The 17,804-nt window shown below is 37.2% G+C and overlaps 1 protein-coding gene across 1 annotated transcript in view; it reads right to left on the reverse strand.

Annotated features, from left to right (window-relative positions):
• The window catches only part of CNGB3 (cyclic nucleotide gated channel subunit beta 3), a 128,231-nt gene that overhangs the window by 70,873 nt on the left and 39,554 nt on the right, over positions 1–17,804 (reverse strand). Inside the window, exons 4-5 of the mRNA XM_006727116.3 lie at positions 2,505–2,659; positions 154–306 (exon numbers count right to left, since the gene is read on the reverse strand). Of these exons, the coding sequence (XP_006727179.1) occupies positions 154–306; positions 2,505–2,659 (308 nt within the window). The remainder of the gene's footprint in view (positions 1–153; positions 307–2,504; positions 2,660–17,804) is intronic.

A 17,804-nucleotide genomic window follows, 5' to 3' on the forward strand; every position in this document is an offset into this window, starting at 1 on the left:
TCCATTGCATATTTAATATAGTTTAAATTCTGCTTTCTAGATAGATTCAGAATGTGGGCTAGGGAGAAGTGGAAGCCATCTGTGACTTTGGGTTCCAGGGGTTCTTGGTAATAGCCAGCCCTCCCACTGGGATAGTCAACCCTTTGATGGTACCTGTGTATGGATCTATGCTTCTTGGAAGTCTAATTCGTTTTAGGTACTCTGTCAGAGGCATCTTCTGGAATTTAAAACACAATATGTGATAGTAATGTTCTTCTTTTAGCTTAGCATTGCTTTCTTGTGTTGATGGTACAGCTGTGGGCTTTGCTTTATAGGGAAGAAAAAAGAACACATTTTTAAGAGGTTAGGTTAGGTTAATGAGAAATATTTGGATTTCTTGAAGTCAGAACATTTCAGAATCTCCCCTTCTCAATATAGGTAGATAAGACATGTTATGACATTGAAAATAGTGACATTAATGACAATATCCAGGTAATGAAAACACTGAAATTTGGAAATAAACAGGAGATTTAAAGCTTCCTAGTAAATTATCCCAAAGGTGTTACAAATAGGATATTTTAATTAATTAATTTAAAGTAATCTCTAGGGCTGCCTGAGTGGCTCAGTCGGTTAAGCATCTGCCTTCGGCTCAGGTCATGATCCCAGGGTCCTGGGATTGAGCCCCACATCAGGTTCCCTGCTCAGCGGGGAGTCTGCTTCTCTCTCTCGCTCTCTCTCTACCTCTCCCCCGGCTTGTGTGTACTCTCTTTCCGTCCATCTCTCTCAAAAAAAAAAAAAATCTCTACACCCAAAGTGGGGCTCAAACTCACAACCCCAAGATGCTCTACTGACTGAGCCAGCCAGGCACCCCACAAAGAGGATATTTTAAATACAAGCTTAATTCTTACAAATTCTGTAGCATGAATAAAGGCAGTCCTTTGATTTACATTGAAAAGAAACATTACAAATATACATCATGCCACAGGTTTTAGTTTCATGCTTCTCTAGTCTCACACATATCTTTCAAGTTATGGATAAAGCTCGAAATATTTTTTCAACTTATCTTTATCAAAATATAATAACTGATTTATTATAGCCTCTTCTTTTAAAAGGGCAACTACTATATAATACATAGTTTATTTTGAAAATCCAACTTATCTTATACAGAATTATAAGGCAACCCTCAGCTCTATCCTTTATAATTAAGTTTGATTTTTAACTGTTATTAAACAACCAAACTTTCTTCTATTTTTATCTATACATATGTAAATGTTTTTACAAAGATGTAATCATAATATATATCACTTTTGTGCTCTGCTTTATTGCACTTATTAATTTTTCATAAACACATTTCTGTAATTATTAGGGAGGCTGATATTTGCCCCACTCTGCCATGTGATTAGTTTGTTGATGTTCTTTGCTATGTTGTGTATTCAGGTAGTGTTCTTGTATTTTTATAATAAGTGCTTTGTATATCAGGGGTATTTTTTTTTTAAGATTTTGTTTATTTGACAGAAAGAGAGAGAGAGAGCACACACATGCCCACAAACAGGGGGAGCGGGAGAGGGAGAAGCAGACTCTCTGCTGAGCAGGGAGGCCAATGTAGGGCTTGATCCCAGGACCCTGGGATCATGACCTGAGCTGAAGGCACACGATATTAATCAACTGAGCCACCCAGGTGCCCCTATCAGGGGTATTCTTAATTAATATTTACAATAAAACTTGCCATAGCAGATATTGCTGTTGCTTTGCTCGTATACCATGGGTCTAAAAGTCCTGTGCAGAGGGCTCCCTGTGTCTGTCCCCCTCAGCATTTTTTCTCAGATGGCTTGCTTAAAGTACTGGAGAGTTAGCAACATGCCCCAACAGTAACCCTTAACTAATGGAAAACAGGATTTGGTGGATTGATACCCCTGCCACTTCCTCCAAAATACATAAAGAACTTACACAACTCAACACCAAAAAAACAAACAATCCAATTAAAAAATGGGCAGAAGACTTAAATAGACAATTTTTCCAAAGAAGACATATAAATGGTCAACAGACACATGAAAAGATGCTCCACATCACTCAGCATCAGGGAAATGCAAATCAAAACCACAATGAGATATCACCTCACACCAGTTAAAATGGCTAGTATCAAGAAGACAAGAAATAGCAAGTATTGGCAAGGATGTGGAGAAAAGGGTATTCTTGTACACTGTTGGTGGAAATGTTAATTTATGCAACCATCGTGGGAAACAGTGGGGAGGTTTCTCAGGAGAGTTCTTAAGTGTGATCCACACAGTTTGTTAGCTGGATCAAGTCTGAGGGCCCACAGAAGAAGCCCTCTCATTAATACATCTTTATTGTCTTAACTCCTGTCTCCATCTTGTCGGCTCTCACCTTCCTGGATCACCCTCGATATAAACTATTTGCACCTAAATCATTGTCTCAGGGTCAGCTTTTGGGAGAACCCAAACTAAGACATTACATGTCCCCTCATAACTTCCTTTTTTCCAGTACTTTGAGATAACAATGCTTACCAGTTTGGGGGCTGGTTTCAGGTGAGGATATATCTCCTTCTGCCAACTTTTTCTTGTAGAGCATTGTTCTTTGACGCATCCTTTTCACCAAGTTGTGTAGTTGGGCATCAGCATACTCATTTATAACAGGGGCTCCAAGTGGTTTGCTTTTTGGATTAAATGAGGAAAAAAATGGTGATAGAGATGGAACAATGAAGAGGTATATACAGGGAAGAGATTAAGTTTTTTCACCCTCCTTATAGACCCTACACTATTAAATGCTCCTTTTTTTTAATTTTTAAAGATTTTATTTATTCTTTTGAGATACAGAGAGAGAGAGCATGAGCAGGGGGAGAGGCAGAGGGAGAAGCAGGCTCCTTGCTGAGCCAGGAGCCAGACGTGGGGCTGGATCCCAGGACCCTGGGGTCATGACCTGAGCCGATGGCAGACGCTTAACCATCTGAGCCACCCAGGCACCCCTAACTGCTCCTTTCAAGTTATTTCATCTTTTCTTTTTTCCCTGCTTCTCATATAGAGTAATCCTTGTCCATCTTTTCTCTCACCTACCTATATGCAGAAGCTATGAATGTATTTTTTCTTGAAGTAATTTTGTGACTGACAAAAGGCAAATAGAGAAGAAGAAACATGTATTTTCATGAGATAAACAAATGAAGGTAGAAGAGAGAAGCAATGGATATACTTACGTAACTATGCTTCATTTGAGTGATATTTGATATTTCTTGTTCATATTACTAACTGTAATTTTAAAAGAATTATTCCTCATAATTCCTTGATGAACCATATTTTACATAAATATGTAAATATTTTATAAACTTTGGTAAAGAAAAATAGAAGGAAAGTCTTACTGAAACTCTATTATTGAGATGAGTGAGGCTTTTAAACTTTGTTTATGTATCTATGGAGTAAAAACCTCATTAGAATGACATTTGTTCTTGTTTTAATTTTTTTGATAAGAGCATAGAGAACACTCATTTAAAAAAAGAGCTGATGAAAAAAATAGTATTAACACAGTAGTCCTCTTTTCTTGAAATTCAATCAGGGATATAAGCAAAAAAAAAATACATATTTGACAATTGTTCTTGTGTTTGGGGTTGCAAGAACTTTTGCACTCCAGGCCAAATGCATCATAGTAATATTGGGATGGGTTAGAAGTAGGCCTTTTTTTTTTTTTTTTGCAAAACAGGCGAAACATCGTGAAAGGCGAGATAAGAAAGAGAAACTTGTGGTCTGTGGGTGTACTTAGGATATCAGCTTTAAGAAAGAGTACCTAAGTAAGATGTGGATCTTGAAATTGATTCTTTTAAAACTATCCGTGTTTTTTTTTTTAAGATTTTTTAAATTTATTCATTCAAGACACAGACATACGGAGAGAGAGAGAGAACATGAGTAGGGGGAGAAGCAGAGGGAGAGGGAGAAGCAGTCCCCCCACTGAGCAGGGAGCCCAATGCAGGGCTCGATCCCAGGACCCTGGGATCACGACCCGAGCTGAAGACAGACGCCCAACTATCTGAGCCACCCAGGCGCCCCTAAAACTATTTGTGTTTATTAAGACCTTGGAAACTTTTCATGTACACTCAGTGATACGTGTTCTCTAACTTAAACTTGTTGCTTTAGTATAACACAAAGGGATGACTTCTTTTGATGAGGTAAAATGGATGGTTGCAATCAGGGATGAGTTCACAGTAAAAGATGAATGGCACTTTGACTGATAATGTAAAGGGAAAATATTCAAAGCAAAGGATACAGCCGGAGAAAAAGTGTATCAGTTGCTGCCCTGTGGAGTACAACAAAGGCTCAAACATTTTAACATAAATTCCCAAATCACCTATGAGGTCAGCTGAGACCAACGGGGAAGTAGAGCAAGATTCTAAGCAGAAGAGGGACATTATAAGCTATATTTAAAAAAAAATAATGGAAAAAAGAAAGAAGTTAATTAGTTGTGGTATGGAGGAAGTCTGACTCGAAGAAAGGAGAGAGCTGAGTTAAAATATATGGGTTAATATAACAGTGGAAATTTCAAGTTTGGTCAGTGGACTTCATTGAATAGTGTTCTGCTAAAATTCATTTCGAACCGGAGCCTCAGATTGTGACCTTACTTGAAAATAAGGTCTTTACAAATGTAACTAAGTTAAGATGAAGTCATACTGCAGTTAATTTTCATGAAAAATCTATTTTGAAATTGAATATCTTTTGATTAAAAAATAATTATCAACTCTATTATCATATCTAATGTAAAGGGATTTTTAAGTGGGTGAAATAAAACAAAAAGTAAATCCACTTTTCTCAATTATTAGGGGTATATATTTTTGTTTGGGGATATTTGGGAGTGAGTCAGTTATGGTCAGGTGTACAGCTGGATTTCAGAGTCAATGCAGAGGAAAGGAAGTAGAGAAAACAGCACTAAGTTATGAAATATGACTTATAAAGACCACATCCTTTTTATTTTATTTTTCTTAAAGATTTCATTTGTTTATTTGACCGAGAGAGACAGCGAGAGAGGGAACACAAGCAGGGGCAGTAGGAGAGGGAGAAGCAGTCTCTCTGCTGAGCAGGGAGCTCGATGCCCAGGGCTTGATCCCATGACCCTGGGATCGTGACCTGAGCTGAAGGCATAGGCTTAACCAACTGTGCCACCAGGTTGGTATCTTTACAGGAAGGCCAAACGAAGGCAGGGAGGAGACACACAGGGAGAACACCATGTGGCAATGAAGGCAGAGATTGGGTTGATACGTCCACTAATCAAGAAACACCAAGAATTGCTGGCAACCAGCAGAAGCTAGGAGAAGGGTATGGAACAGATTCTCCCTCAGGCTTTCAGAAGGACCAAACTGGCAGGCACCTGGATTTTGGGCTTCTAGCTTGTAGAACTGTGAGGGGATAAATTTCTGCTGTTCTAAGCCACTCAGTTCATAGTAATCTGTTGTGGCAGTCCTAGGACTTTAGCAGAGTGGGTGACTGTGATGTTGCATAGGCAACTCAGATGGAGGCCTAAGTTGTAAAATAACTAGAAATACATTCAGTTCAGTATGTGTCTGCGAATGAAGAATCAAATTCTTTTAAAATACATTCTGTACAGCAGGCAGTTGAGAATTTAGGTTTGGAATTCAGCAGTGAGGGCTGAGCTGGATGGAGATGTTGAACAAGGGATCACTTTTCTAGAGGCGATGGTAGAAATTATACAGTGGATCAGATTACTGGTAGGAGCCTGCATAGAACAAGAAAAGATTGGGAGGTCAAACCTTGTAATTTGCTGACATTTAAGGAGTAGCATAAAATAAGGAACTGGGAAGTAGCAATTAGAGAGGTAGATCTGAAAGAGAAAAATGTCACAAAAATCAGGGAAACTAAGAGTTTGGAAAGAGAGGTCAGTGGTGTCTCATGCTGCACACAAACTGCAAATTTTGTCATTTTTGTCTTCACAAATGTTTTGTAGAAGTGCACAGGCTCTGCCTTTGTTCATGAAGTGGTATTTTAGATTCCCATTCATTTTTTCCTAAGCTCAGTTAAAAGTGGTATTTATTCCCTCTAGTAAAATCTTGAATAAACTTTGGCTTTTGCAAATTTATCAGATTCTTCTTAATGCTTAATTAAGTATTAAATTCATTTTTCAATGACTTAACTCTTTAGAAACTCCAGTTGATCAAAGTCCTTGAAAACCATTATTCATGCCTTGTTGAAGACAGGGATTGGACAAAGAATATTATATTCCAATTTGGGAAGATATGGGGGAGAGAGGAGCAGGTTTTTTTTTTCTTTTGTTGTGTTTTCTCAATAATTAATGATAAATTCTGACAGTTGTTTTCAAAAGTTGCATTTGAAGAAAAGAAACCTGCTTTGAATGACTGGACATTTTTATAGGAGTAAATTTCAGAATGAAAATACTTGAATTAGCATAAAATTCTGATTATTACCAACGTATCTTGTGGTTGACCATAAAACGTACAAATTTGGGCTGGCATAGTTATAACTCAACCAAGTCTTACTTGGCTTTCTTCTCATATTCACCTCTAAATGCTGTGAAGATTTTGAGTTGTTTATCACATTTCACTTGTGCATATGGTATTGTTTGTACACATTAGTTTCTACATATGGAAATGTACATATGGATGTTATGATGCACAATTTCCTAACCTAAATTCTTGATCTGTCTAGAATATGCTAAAATGCATTTGTGACTCCAAAGTTTATTTCTAAATCCCTGCCAGCAGTCCACTCTCTAGATCTTTTCTTCTGTTAATCTCTAAGTGCTGGAGGTTGTGTCCAAGATATTTATTTTTATTGTTAGTGAATCACATTGTAATGGCCCATAAATGTAGTGGTGCCTAACTTTGTTAAAAGTTAAACAACATTTTAAGACTAAAGTAACAAAAAAGTTATAAAAATATTATCACATAGGTTATACATTTATATCCATAAGACCCATATGTACACATGTATGCATACACATCAACATATATACACACCAACATGCCTAATAGCAATCCTTCCCAAATCTTAACCCATTAGGAAAGAGAATGGATACACATATCAATGTAGACACAAAATAATCATAATACTAATATGTTTCATGTTAATAAACATGTTAACTTCTCTAATGATCTCAGGTACTTTTTGAGAGTAAAGTGGGCAACAACTATGTTTTTACCACTTTTCCCATATAATAGCAGCCTGAAAGAGCCAAACGATGTGCTCACAAAATGTTCCTGAATAATGGTGTCTTGGGAAAGTTCTAAGGCACATTTTGAATCCCTCATTCATTTATTTAATAGATATTTATTGTGCACTTACTTTGCTTCAGGAAAGATAACATGTCCTATATTGACTTTAAAGATTCTTTAAAAAAATTTTTTTAAGTAATCTCTACACCCAATGTGGGGCTCAAACTCATGGCCCTGAAAGAGTCACATGCTTTACCAACTGAACCAATCAGGCACCCTGATTTTAAAGATTCTTTAGTTAAAGTCCTCTCATTTTACATATGCCCTTAGATTTATTCTTACTTAGCTTCTTCTGAGTAAATTTCTGGGGTTTTTTAATTTAAAAACTGACTGATTAGAATGTACCATGGACTGAATTGTGTCTCCCCTCAAATTCATACATGGATGCCCTATCTCTCAATGTGACTGTATTTGGAGATAGGGCCTTTAGAAAGGTAATTAAAGTTAAATGGGGTCATAAGGATTAGGCCTTAATTCAACAGGATTTGTGTCCTTGGAAGAAGAAGAGGGCTCTCTCTCTGTGCATGCATAGAAGAAAGGCATGCGAAGACACAGTGAGAAGGCAGCCATCCATAAGCCAGGAAAAGAGGTCTTACCAGAAATCGTGACAGCACTGTGATCTCGATTTCCAGCCTCCAGAACTGTGAGAAAATAAATTTCTATTTTTTAAGTCACTCAGTCTGTGGTATTTTGTTATGGCAGCCTGAGTGGACTATTTCAGAATGCATACATATCTAGAAAAAAAAGGGGTAACGCTATTGTAAGAAGCAGATGAAAAATTAAATCAAGATAATAGCCTGAATGCCATAAATGTCTAGAAATGACAAAAAAGATTTAAAACACCTCCATACTGGAAAACAAACAGGAAAGTGCTAGCTAGAAAACAAGAAATTTGAGGAGTTTCTTAAAGACAGAAAGCACATGGGTTCAGATGTTAACTCATTTATTTCTCACAAATTACAATGTGCACAGCACTGCTGTTATTATTAATGAAGAAAACACTGCCCAAAACACTCACAGAAGATATTTGTTGCAAAGTGAGAGACATTCTGGAAGTGTTCTATCTTTTGGGTGTGGATTTAAGGGGTCAGAAGGGGCCACAGTCAATCACTGGGATGATGACACAAGGAACAACATTCAGAGTAGGGAAGTAGCTTGCTTTCTTTCATCCCTAATCTTCACTGAGTGGATAGAAGCAGAAGCCACTGTCTCCAGGATGTAGCAGTGAGATGGGATTTGGGCTGGAAAAGCAGAGCTGTGTCCCAGGTGATGGCAAGAATAAGAAGTGGGGGACTCTATGTCCAGACAATGAGTGGGTGGTACAATTCTTGGCAATGTGTTCTTTCCCACAATCACTGTAGAATGAATATTGTAAATGGAACAGAATCTACAGCAATGGCTTACCCCATGGTGGAGTGAGGTGAGGAGGTAGAATAAGAGGGGGTTGAGTTTCGGGAATGATTTTCTCTATATGCAGGCAGTAAAGGGGGGGTAGGGGCTGTAGCCAATTTAATAAAAGCTATAAATGACTGAAAGTTGGTCTCTTTTTTATTATCACTATATGCTGATAATCCTGAACAATGTTGATAATAAAATACTTCTACTTCCAAGGTAGACGACTCCTGTTGTTCTCTTTTTGTACACTATGCATCTACATAAGTTATGGGGAATTTCAAGTACAAAGATAATCACATAAGCCAAGAATTACCAAACAAGTGTGCAAAATCAACTTTATCAGAAGCACTAAAGTAAACAAACAGAAAAACTAATACCCGAGGAAATGAGTGAAACAGACCATAATTAAAAATAGAGATAAGAGGGGTGCCTGGGTGGTTCAGTCAGTTAAGCTAAGCATCTGCCTTTGGCTTAGGTCATGATTTCTGGGTTCTGTATGGATTCCCTGCTCAGTGGGGAGCCTGCTTCTCCCTCTTCCTCTGCCCCTCCCCCTTGCTCGTGCGTGTGTCTGTGCGCGCATGCACGCGCTCTCTCTCTCATATAAAGAAATAAAATCTTTTAAAAAATAGAGATAAGAGAGGATATGTATTTTAATAGATATTTAGTCGGAATAGGTTATTTTGAAAGAGAATCAATTAGAACCTTGGAGATAGGGACGCCTGGCTGGCTCAGTCAGTTAAGCGTCGGCCTTCAGCTCAGGTCATGATCCCGGGGTCCTGGGATTGAGTCCTGCATAGGGCTCCCTGCTCAGCGGGGAGCCTGCTTCGCCCTCTGCCTCTGCCTCTCTCTGTCTGTCTCTCATGAATAAATAAATAAAATCTTAAAAAAAAAAAAGAAAAAAAAGAAACTTGGAGATAAAGAGTTTGATCATCCAAAAAAAAAAAAAAAACCCAAAATAAAAGCAATAAGCGCTGTGAATTGTGTAAGACTGTTGAATCTCAGATCTGTACCTCTGAAACAAATAATGCAATATATGTTAAGGAAAAAAAAAAGAAGAAGAAGAAGGTAGCGGAGGGGAAGAATGAAGCGGGGGAAATCGGAGGGGGAGACGAACCATGAGAGACTATGGACTCTGAAAAACAAACTGAGGGTTCTGGGGGGTGGATGGGGTAGCCTGGTGATGGGTATTAAGGAGGGCACGTTCTGCATGGAGCACTGGGTGTTATACGCAAACAATGAATCATGGAACACTCCACCAAAAACTAATGATGTAATGTATGGTGATTAACATAACATAATAAAAAAAAACAAAGAAAGATATTATAGAGAAACCTTTTTTCACAACTCAAGAAATATGCAAGTCTTCAGATTAAAAAAGTCACCAAATGCAAGTGAAATAAATAACAGAAAACACACACATCACACCATTATAAATCTCAGAACACTAAAATTAAAGAGAAAACTGTTGTGATCTTCTAGAGTTGGAAAAAAATCCCTATAAATCGGCATCAGATTTCTCATTGGCACTACTGGATACTAGACGCTAATAAAGCAGCATCTCAAAATTTCTAAGGGAAAATGAATTTTCCCTGAATTCCATGCTGCCAAACTCTATCCAAAATCAGCTTTTCACTTTATTCTGGGAGACTTTACCTCCCAAGTATAGCTCTGTCTGGCTTAGCAAGCAACAAATTCAATTTTTGTGTCAGGTATTGCATGGTGGCCTCTTCCTTTGACATTAGGAATATAATTTAAAAGGTAAAATGTTTAAAAAGAGGAAGAAGATGAAGGAGTTGGGATTTTAGTTAGTAGAGGATGTAAAATCTGGCAAAATCTCTGTTGAGAAATTCAATTTAGGCCTTGAGGCTAAAGTAGATTCTAAAATCTTTCCCTGAATCTAAGTTTGGGAACCACAGGCTGAAGAGAAATATGCTATTTCGTAGGTCAGATTGTGGGTCTACTTACCCACCTACCCACCTTGAGTGGAAATCTTCCCTAAGAAGTAATCCATGCCCAGATGGGTTTATTGCATAGAAGAGGAAAAACACCTAGAGAAAGGATGAGGGGCTGGTTTCTTGCCTTTAAGGCACAGGGATCCCAATCACTACTAAAACATAGCAGATCAAGAACCCAATGTCTTGGGTTCTGACTAGATTAGCAATTTCTCCTGCTATGAGAAAATTAGGAATGAGAAAGTGGATAGCAAGAAGCAGATGTGACAAGGGGGGTGTGGAACTATTTCAACTCCCCCAAACAAATGTCAATTACCTTGAGGCAGATTTGTCATTGCCTTGGCAGCAGTATGTGTGACTGTGGCCTGGAGACAGAAACAGAATCTCATGATTCAGAGCAGAGATTGGCTTCTTTTAAAGGGATGCCAGTGAAGATGTATGTAGAAAGCTCTTAGCAGGAAGCGGTTCCATTTGGATTAATTCAATAATTTAAATGTGAAGAGAGGTAATTTGTAGAAAGAAGGAAACCAAGACTGTCTGAGTTGATGAAGCAAAATCACAGGACATCCTCAGAGAAACCAGATATAGTAAGGAAATCAGACTAGGAAAGGGAGGAGGAGTCAGAGTGCTAATCATCAGCACATAGAGTTAGGTCACAGTTCTGCACAATGGGTACAAGACTGCAGAAGTCTATACTCTGATGGCCTGAATGTGACTGTGGTTAGCTCTTAGAGCCCTAGAGCACCAGCTCCCAGTCCCTGCCCATTTAAAAATTAGGAGGTTCAGTGTCTGACAGGGCAAAGTTCCTGGGTAGATTCTTCCTTGAGTGAGTGAGTAGTAAATGCTTAGGAGGAATACATTTTCTTGATTGGAAAATATTTGCACAGCTTCTTTTCTCTGAAAGCAGAGATATCATTTATACTCCAGGTAGAGAATTAACAGTATCTAATACAGAAATAATGGCAAATGAATATTCAGTTTGATGTTGACCTAAAGGGGAGGACAGTGCATATATTTAAGGGATATTCCGAGTGCCAAATTCATGGCTTCTTCTTTTCCTTCTTAATGCCAGGAAGAGACATCAAATCGATCTGAAGTACTGAAGAGCCAAACTAAACACGTTCAAGAGGGTGGCTAGGAATGTGGATAAAATTTAAATAATTTTGACTTTTAAACTACAAATGAAAGGATGAAGTGTCTATTAGAAGTAGGTTAGTAAAAAGCAAGATGAAATTACAAGTTGCTGATAACTGCTGAAACTCAGTGAGAGAACAGTGCTAGTAGCTTGGCTCTACATTGGAACTTTCCTTAAGATGTAAGCAGACCATAATAGCTTTCCTTCTCTGTTAGTAATTATATTTTCATAAAGAAATTTGTACTGACTGGGACACTGCCATAGTTTTGATTGCTGTCAGTTATCTACTGCTGGGGACAGACCTGTAGGACATTCCTACCATCATTAAAAACACACCAACTGATTTTTGACAAAAGCGCAAAAGCACTTCAAAGAAGGAAGGATAGCCCTTTTGACAAATGGTGCTAGAGCAACTGGACATCTAAGGCAAAAAAGTGAACTTCAATCTAAATCTCAGACTTTATACAAAAATTAACTCAAAATGGATCATAAGGTTAAGTGTAAAACATAAAATTATAAAACTTTTTAGAAAAGGTAGAAGAAACTCTTCTGGATCTGGGGCTAGGCAAAGAGTTCTTAAATTTGACATCATGAGCATAATCTACAAAAGGAAAAACTGAAAAATTACACCTAATCAAAATTAAAAACTTTTGCTCTATGAAAAGATCCTATTAGGAGGATGAAAAGATAAGCGATACCATGGGAGAAAATATTTTCAACAATATATCCAACAAAAATCTAGTATCTAGAATATATAAATAACACTAAAACTTGACAGCAAAAAATAAAAAATAATTTGGGGTGCCTGGGTGGCTCAGTTGGTTGAGCATCCCACTCAGGTTTTGGCTCAGGTCATGATCTCAGGTCTGTGAGATGAAGCCCCACAGCAGGCTCCAAACTCAGCAGGGAGTCTGCTTGAAGATTTTCTCCCTCTGCCCCTCTCCCAACTTGTGTGCAAGTGTGTGCATGCGTGCTCTCTCTCTCTGCAAAATAAATAAATACATTTTAAAAAATGAAAACAATTTGATTATAAAGTGAGCAAAAGACATGAACAGTCATTTCATGGGAGAGGATATGCAAATGGCAAATAAGCACACGAAAAGATGTATAGTGTCATTGGCCATTAGGAAATGCTAATTAAAACCACAATGAGATATCAGCCCACACCAATCAGAGTGGCTAAAATAAAAAAAGGTGACCTCACCAAATGCTGACAAGGGTATGGAGAAAGTGGATCACTCGTACTTTGCTGGTTAGGATTTAAAATAGTACAGTGACTCTGGAAAACAGTTTGGCAGTTTCTTATAAAACTAAACATACAATTATATGATCCAATTATCATATGATATGTTGGACACTTATCCCAGAGAACTAAAAACTTGTGCTCACACAAAAACCTTTTCACAGATGTTCACATAAGCTTTATTTGTAATAACCCAATACTGGAAACAACCCAGATGTCCTTCAATGACTGAATGGCTGAACTATGGTTCAGCCATATAATGGAATACTACTCAGAAAAAAAAAAAAAAGAATGAATTACTGATGCACACAACAATTTATAATGATTCTCTAGGAAATTACACTGATTAAAAGCCAATATCTGGGTGCCTGGGTGGCTCAGTTGGTTAAGCGACTGCCTTCGGCTCAGGTCATGATCCCGGAATCCTGGGATCAATTCCCACATTGGGCTCCTGGCTCAGCGGGGAGCCTGCTTCTCCCTCTGGCCCTCTCCCCTCTCATGCTGTTTCTCTCTCTTTCTCTCTCTCAAATAAATAAACAAATAAATGAATAAATAAAATCTTAAAAAAAAGCCAATATCTAAAGGTTAAATACCACTTATGATTCCATTTATATGACGTCCTTGAAATGACAAAATTATAGAGATGGAGAACACATTAGTGATTGTCAGGAGGAAGGGAAGGGACAGGGTAGGGATAGGGAATGAGATGCATGTGGTTGTAAAAGGACAAATCCTTTCCAGGAGAAATCCTTGATGCAACTGTTTTGTATCATGAATTTACACACACAGTAACATTACATAAAACACACACGAATCCACAAATGAATACAACTAAAACTGGAGAAATGTGAATGAGATCAGTGGATTATCTCTGTTAATATCCTGGCTGTAACTTGTAAGATATTACCATTGGTTAAAGGGTATGTAGGAAATTTCTATATAATTTCTTACAAACTGTATATAAATCTATGATTACCCCGAATTAAAAAAAAAGACCCACCATCATTAACCTGAAAAACACCATCTACCTGCTTAGTTAAGTTCAGCATACTTTGGTAGAAACATGGAGTTCTATAACCTTGCTACTCAGAAGAGTGGTCTGCAGACCTGTAGTATCAGCATCTCTTGAGCTTGTCAGAAACACAAAACAGCAGGCCCTGCCCCAGAACTTTTAAAACAGAATCTGCATTTTGACAAGCTCTTCAGATCATGTATGCACATTAAAGTAAGAGAAACCTTGTTCCATTAATAGTAGTCTTGCAAGCTTAAATCTGTAAAATGTTGGTAGGAGCCACACTTTTTCCTTGGCTTATGTACCCTTTTTCTCTTCTTGAGGTAAGGGCAGAAAGTCCTCACTTTTCTTGAATGCTAGCTGTATCAATATCACACGTGATTCTTACAAAACTCAAAGAGATGGGTTTTATTATATCTCTTTTCAGATGAACTGAGGCCCAGCCTATCTGATTGAGAAGCCATGTATGAAAATAGATGATAGAAGGTTATAAACAAATTATGACAAAGCAATAGAAGAGAAAACTGGAAATAATTAGAACTCAATGTTTGTTGATCTTTAATAGGTGAGTATTTTGATTTTAAAAAGCCAAACTAGTCTGACAATGAACATCTTCTCTCTCTTTTTTTTTAAAGATTTTATTTGACAGAGAGAGACACAGCGAGAGAGGGAACACAAGCAGGGGGAGTGGGAGAGGGAGAAGCAGGCTCCCCGCCAAGCAGGGAGCCCAGTGAACATCTTCTCTTAAAAAGTAGAGAACATTTAAGGTATATGGAACACAAATGAGTGAGAATCTATTCATTCGGGTCCTACTTTAGCAATACACGCTGGAAGGTGAATTTGTTAAAATTGAATGACAGTGACTTAAACTTAGTTTGCTTACATGCAAGGTAAAGCTAATATTTTGCACAGGATAAAATTATGATAAAAGATGGAAAAACACTTGAATCTTCAAGAGGAAAATGTGGAAAACCAAGGACACCATATGGTACTATAACATAAATTTTCAAGCCTTTTCAGAGAGGCAGGCCACTCTCCTGATGAACATTATCATCAAATTTTATGGTCAAAATTACTTACCATGTCTTGTGCAAATAATTTGTATAGTCTGTCACGTACTGTATTACACTGAATATTCAATTCAAATAACCTAGTTTCTGAAGGGCATAACAGTACATAGCGGTAAAACTTACTCATAAATCATATGGGCATGGTTGAGGGAGCTCACTATTTGATCTATTTGTAGTCAGTACAGATTTTGAATGTGCATCACAGATTTTTATGTAAATCAGAGACATCAATAGTCATATAAATATGCACTTGCAACTTGATTTCTGTTAGTGAAAGTGACAGAATCATCCTATTGACTACAAGCAAACTGCAAAAGTAAAGTAAAAGACAGTATAGCTTAAAAATATTGCAGACACTCTCTGGCTTTGTTCTTTTTAATTTGATATTTGAGAAGAGGTAATTGTTAGAAGAATTATGTATGACTATCTTGGAAACAGAAATTTATGTTTGGCTTTCTAGCAATAACCTGGACTCAGTGTGTCCCACAATTAATACGTGGCTGGAATTATTATGGCTCCTGCCATGCTATGTGGAATGCGAGGTTCTTAAATTTGTTACTCTGGTGATATTTGTCATAAAGCCTTTAAGTTAGGCATGGTGACACTGAGAGCAAAAGAATACACCACCATAGCTGGACATAGGCATATTTCTGTCACACTCACGAATAGCAGGTATTCTTATTTACTTGTGTGTAGTGGAAATTCAAGTATTGTGCAGCTGGAAACTTTTGTAATTTATAGAGCTCTTTTAAAGAAAAAGAATAAAAAATGATGAATTCTAATTTCAACACAGAGTCTTCAGTGAGGGATTCTGAAACATAAGGTTTATTAGCTTCACAGTAAATTCAACTCTGTAGGTATTACAGATGTGTTCAAAATAGCCCAGTGTTTTAAAAGCCACTATCCAGAGGTACCACTTAATACCCAGTAGGATGTATATAATTAAAAAAGTGGAAATAGGTGTTGGCAAGGTTGTGGGGAAATAAGAACCCTTATACCTTGTACATTATTGGGAATATAAGTTGGTTCAGGGGCTGTGGAAAACACTTTGGCAGGGCCTCCAAAGGTTAACCACAGAATTATTACATAATCCTACAATTCCACTCTTAGGTATATACCCCAAATAATGGAAAACAGGTATTTAAACAAGTACATGTACAAGCATGTATAATAATCCTATTTAAAATAGCCCAAAGATGGAAATAGCCAAACTGTCCATCAGTAGATGAATGGATAAACAAATATAGTACAGTCATACAAAACAATATTATTTAGCCATAAAAAAGAATGAAGTACTGATACATGCCACAACATGGGAGAACCTTGAAAACATTATGCTAAGTGGAAGAAGCTAGTCACAAAAAGTCACATATTGCATGATTCCATTTAGATGAAATATCCAGAACAGATGAATTTAAGGATGACTCCATTTAGATGAAGTATCCAGAATAGATGAATTTAGAGAGACAGAACATGGATCGGTGGATGCTGGAAGCTTGTGGAGAGGTGAATGGGGAGAAACTGTTTAGTGGGAAAAATATTTTACTTTAACATGATAGAAATGTTTTGAAACTAGAGATAGCAGTTGAATAACATTGTGGAGGTACTAAATGCTACTAAATTGTTCTCTTTAAAGTGGTTAATTTTATGTTATATGAATGAATTTCACTTCAATTATTTTTTTAAAAAATCCACCATTGGTTCATTTACCCAGTTAGTAACAAATTATTACTAATATTGTAACATTACAATATTACATTAAATTATAGTGTGCTAAGTGCCAAGGAAAAGTGATCAAGTGTTTATGGAGTACCTGTTATGAGAGAGGTATTTGGATATACTAAGAAGGTAAGTCACATTACTTCTTCTTAATAATTTATCAAAATTAAAAAAACTCTATGAATGTTAACACATTTACAGAATTGTGTGATATTCACAATGAGTGATAAGGAAGGAATTGTCAGACAGGGCTTCACAAAGCAAATAGGTTTGAGATTATGGTGATGGGTCTGTGGGTTTAAATAATGGAGGAAAGTATGGGGGTAAGGGAGGGAGAAGGAACACGGGGATAGGAACAAGTTTGGGTCTCATGGGAGTTAAAGAGAGGACCAAACAAGGAATGTTTTGGTTGGCATTTAGACGTAAAGTTGGTTAGTTATAATGAGGTCATATAGTAGAATTGATGGCCCAGCAGAAGGCAGGTGGGAAGGCATATTAGTGGAAGAAACAGCATGAGTAAAGGTATAGAGATGGGAACTATCAAGTTATGTATTGAATATGCTCCTGTAGGGGTTCTTTTTTTTTTTTTAACTTATTTTATTATGTTATGTTAATCACCATACATTACATCATTAGTTTTTGATGTAGTGTTCCATGATTCATTGTTTGCGTATAACACCCAATGCTCCATTCAGTACGTGCCTTCTTTAATACCTATCACCAGGCTAACCAATCCCCTTTTCTTTTTTAGCATTCTTCTGGCTATTTGGGGTCTTTTCTGGTTCCATACAAATTTTAGGATTATTTGTTCCATTTCTTTGAAAAAAGTAGATGGTATTTTGATAGGGATTGCATTAAATGTGTAGATTGCTCTAGGTAGCATTGACATCTTCACAATATTTGTTCTTCCAATCCATGAGCATGGAACGTTTTTCCATTTCTTTGTGTCTTCCTCAATTTCTTTCATGAGTATTTTATAGTTTTCTGAGTACAGATTCTTTGCCTCTTTGGTTAGATTTATTCCTAGGTATCTTATGGTTTTGGGTGCAATTGTAA

This window comes from Leptonychotes weddellii, chromosome 4 (genome assembly GCF_054177405.1).
Source record: "Leptonychotes weddellii isolate Sample4059 chromosome 4, ASM5417740v2, whole genome shotgun sequence".
Classification (NCBI taxonomy): Eukaryota; Metazoa; Chordata; class Mammalia; order Carnivora; family Phocidae; genus Leptonychotes; species Leptonychotes weddellii.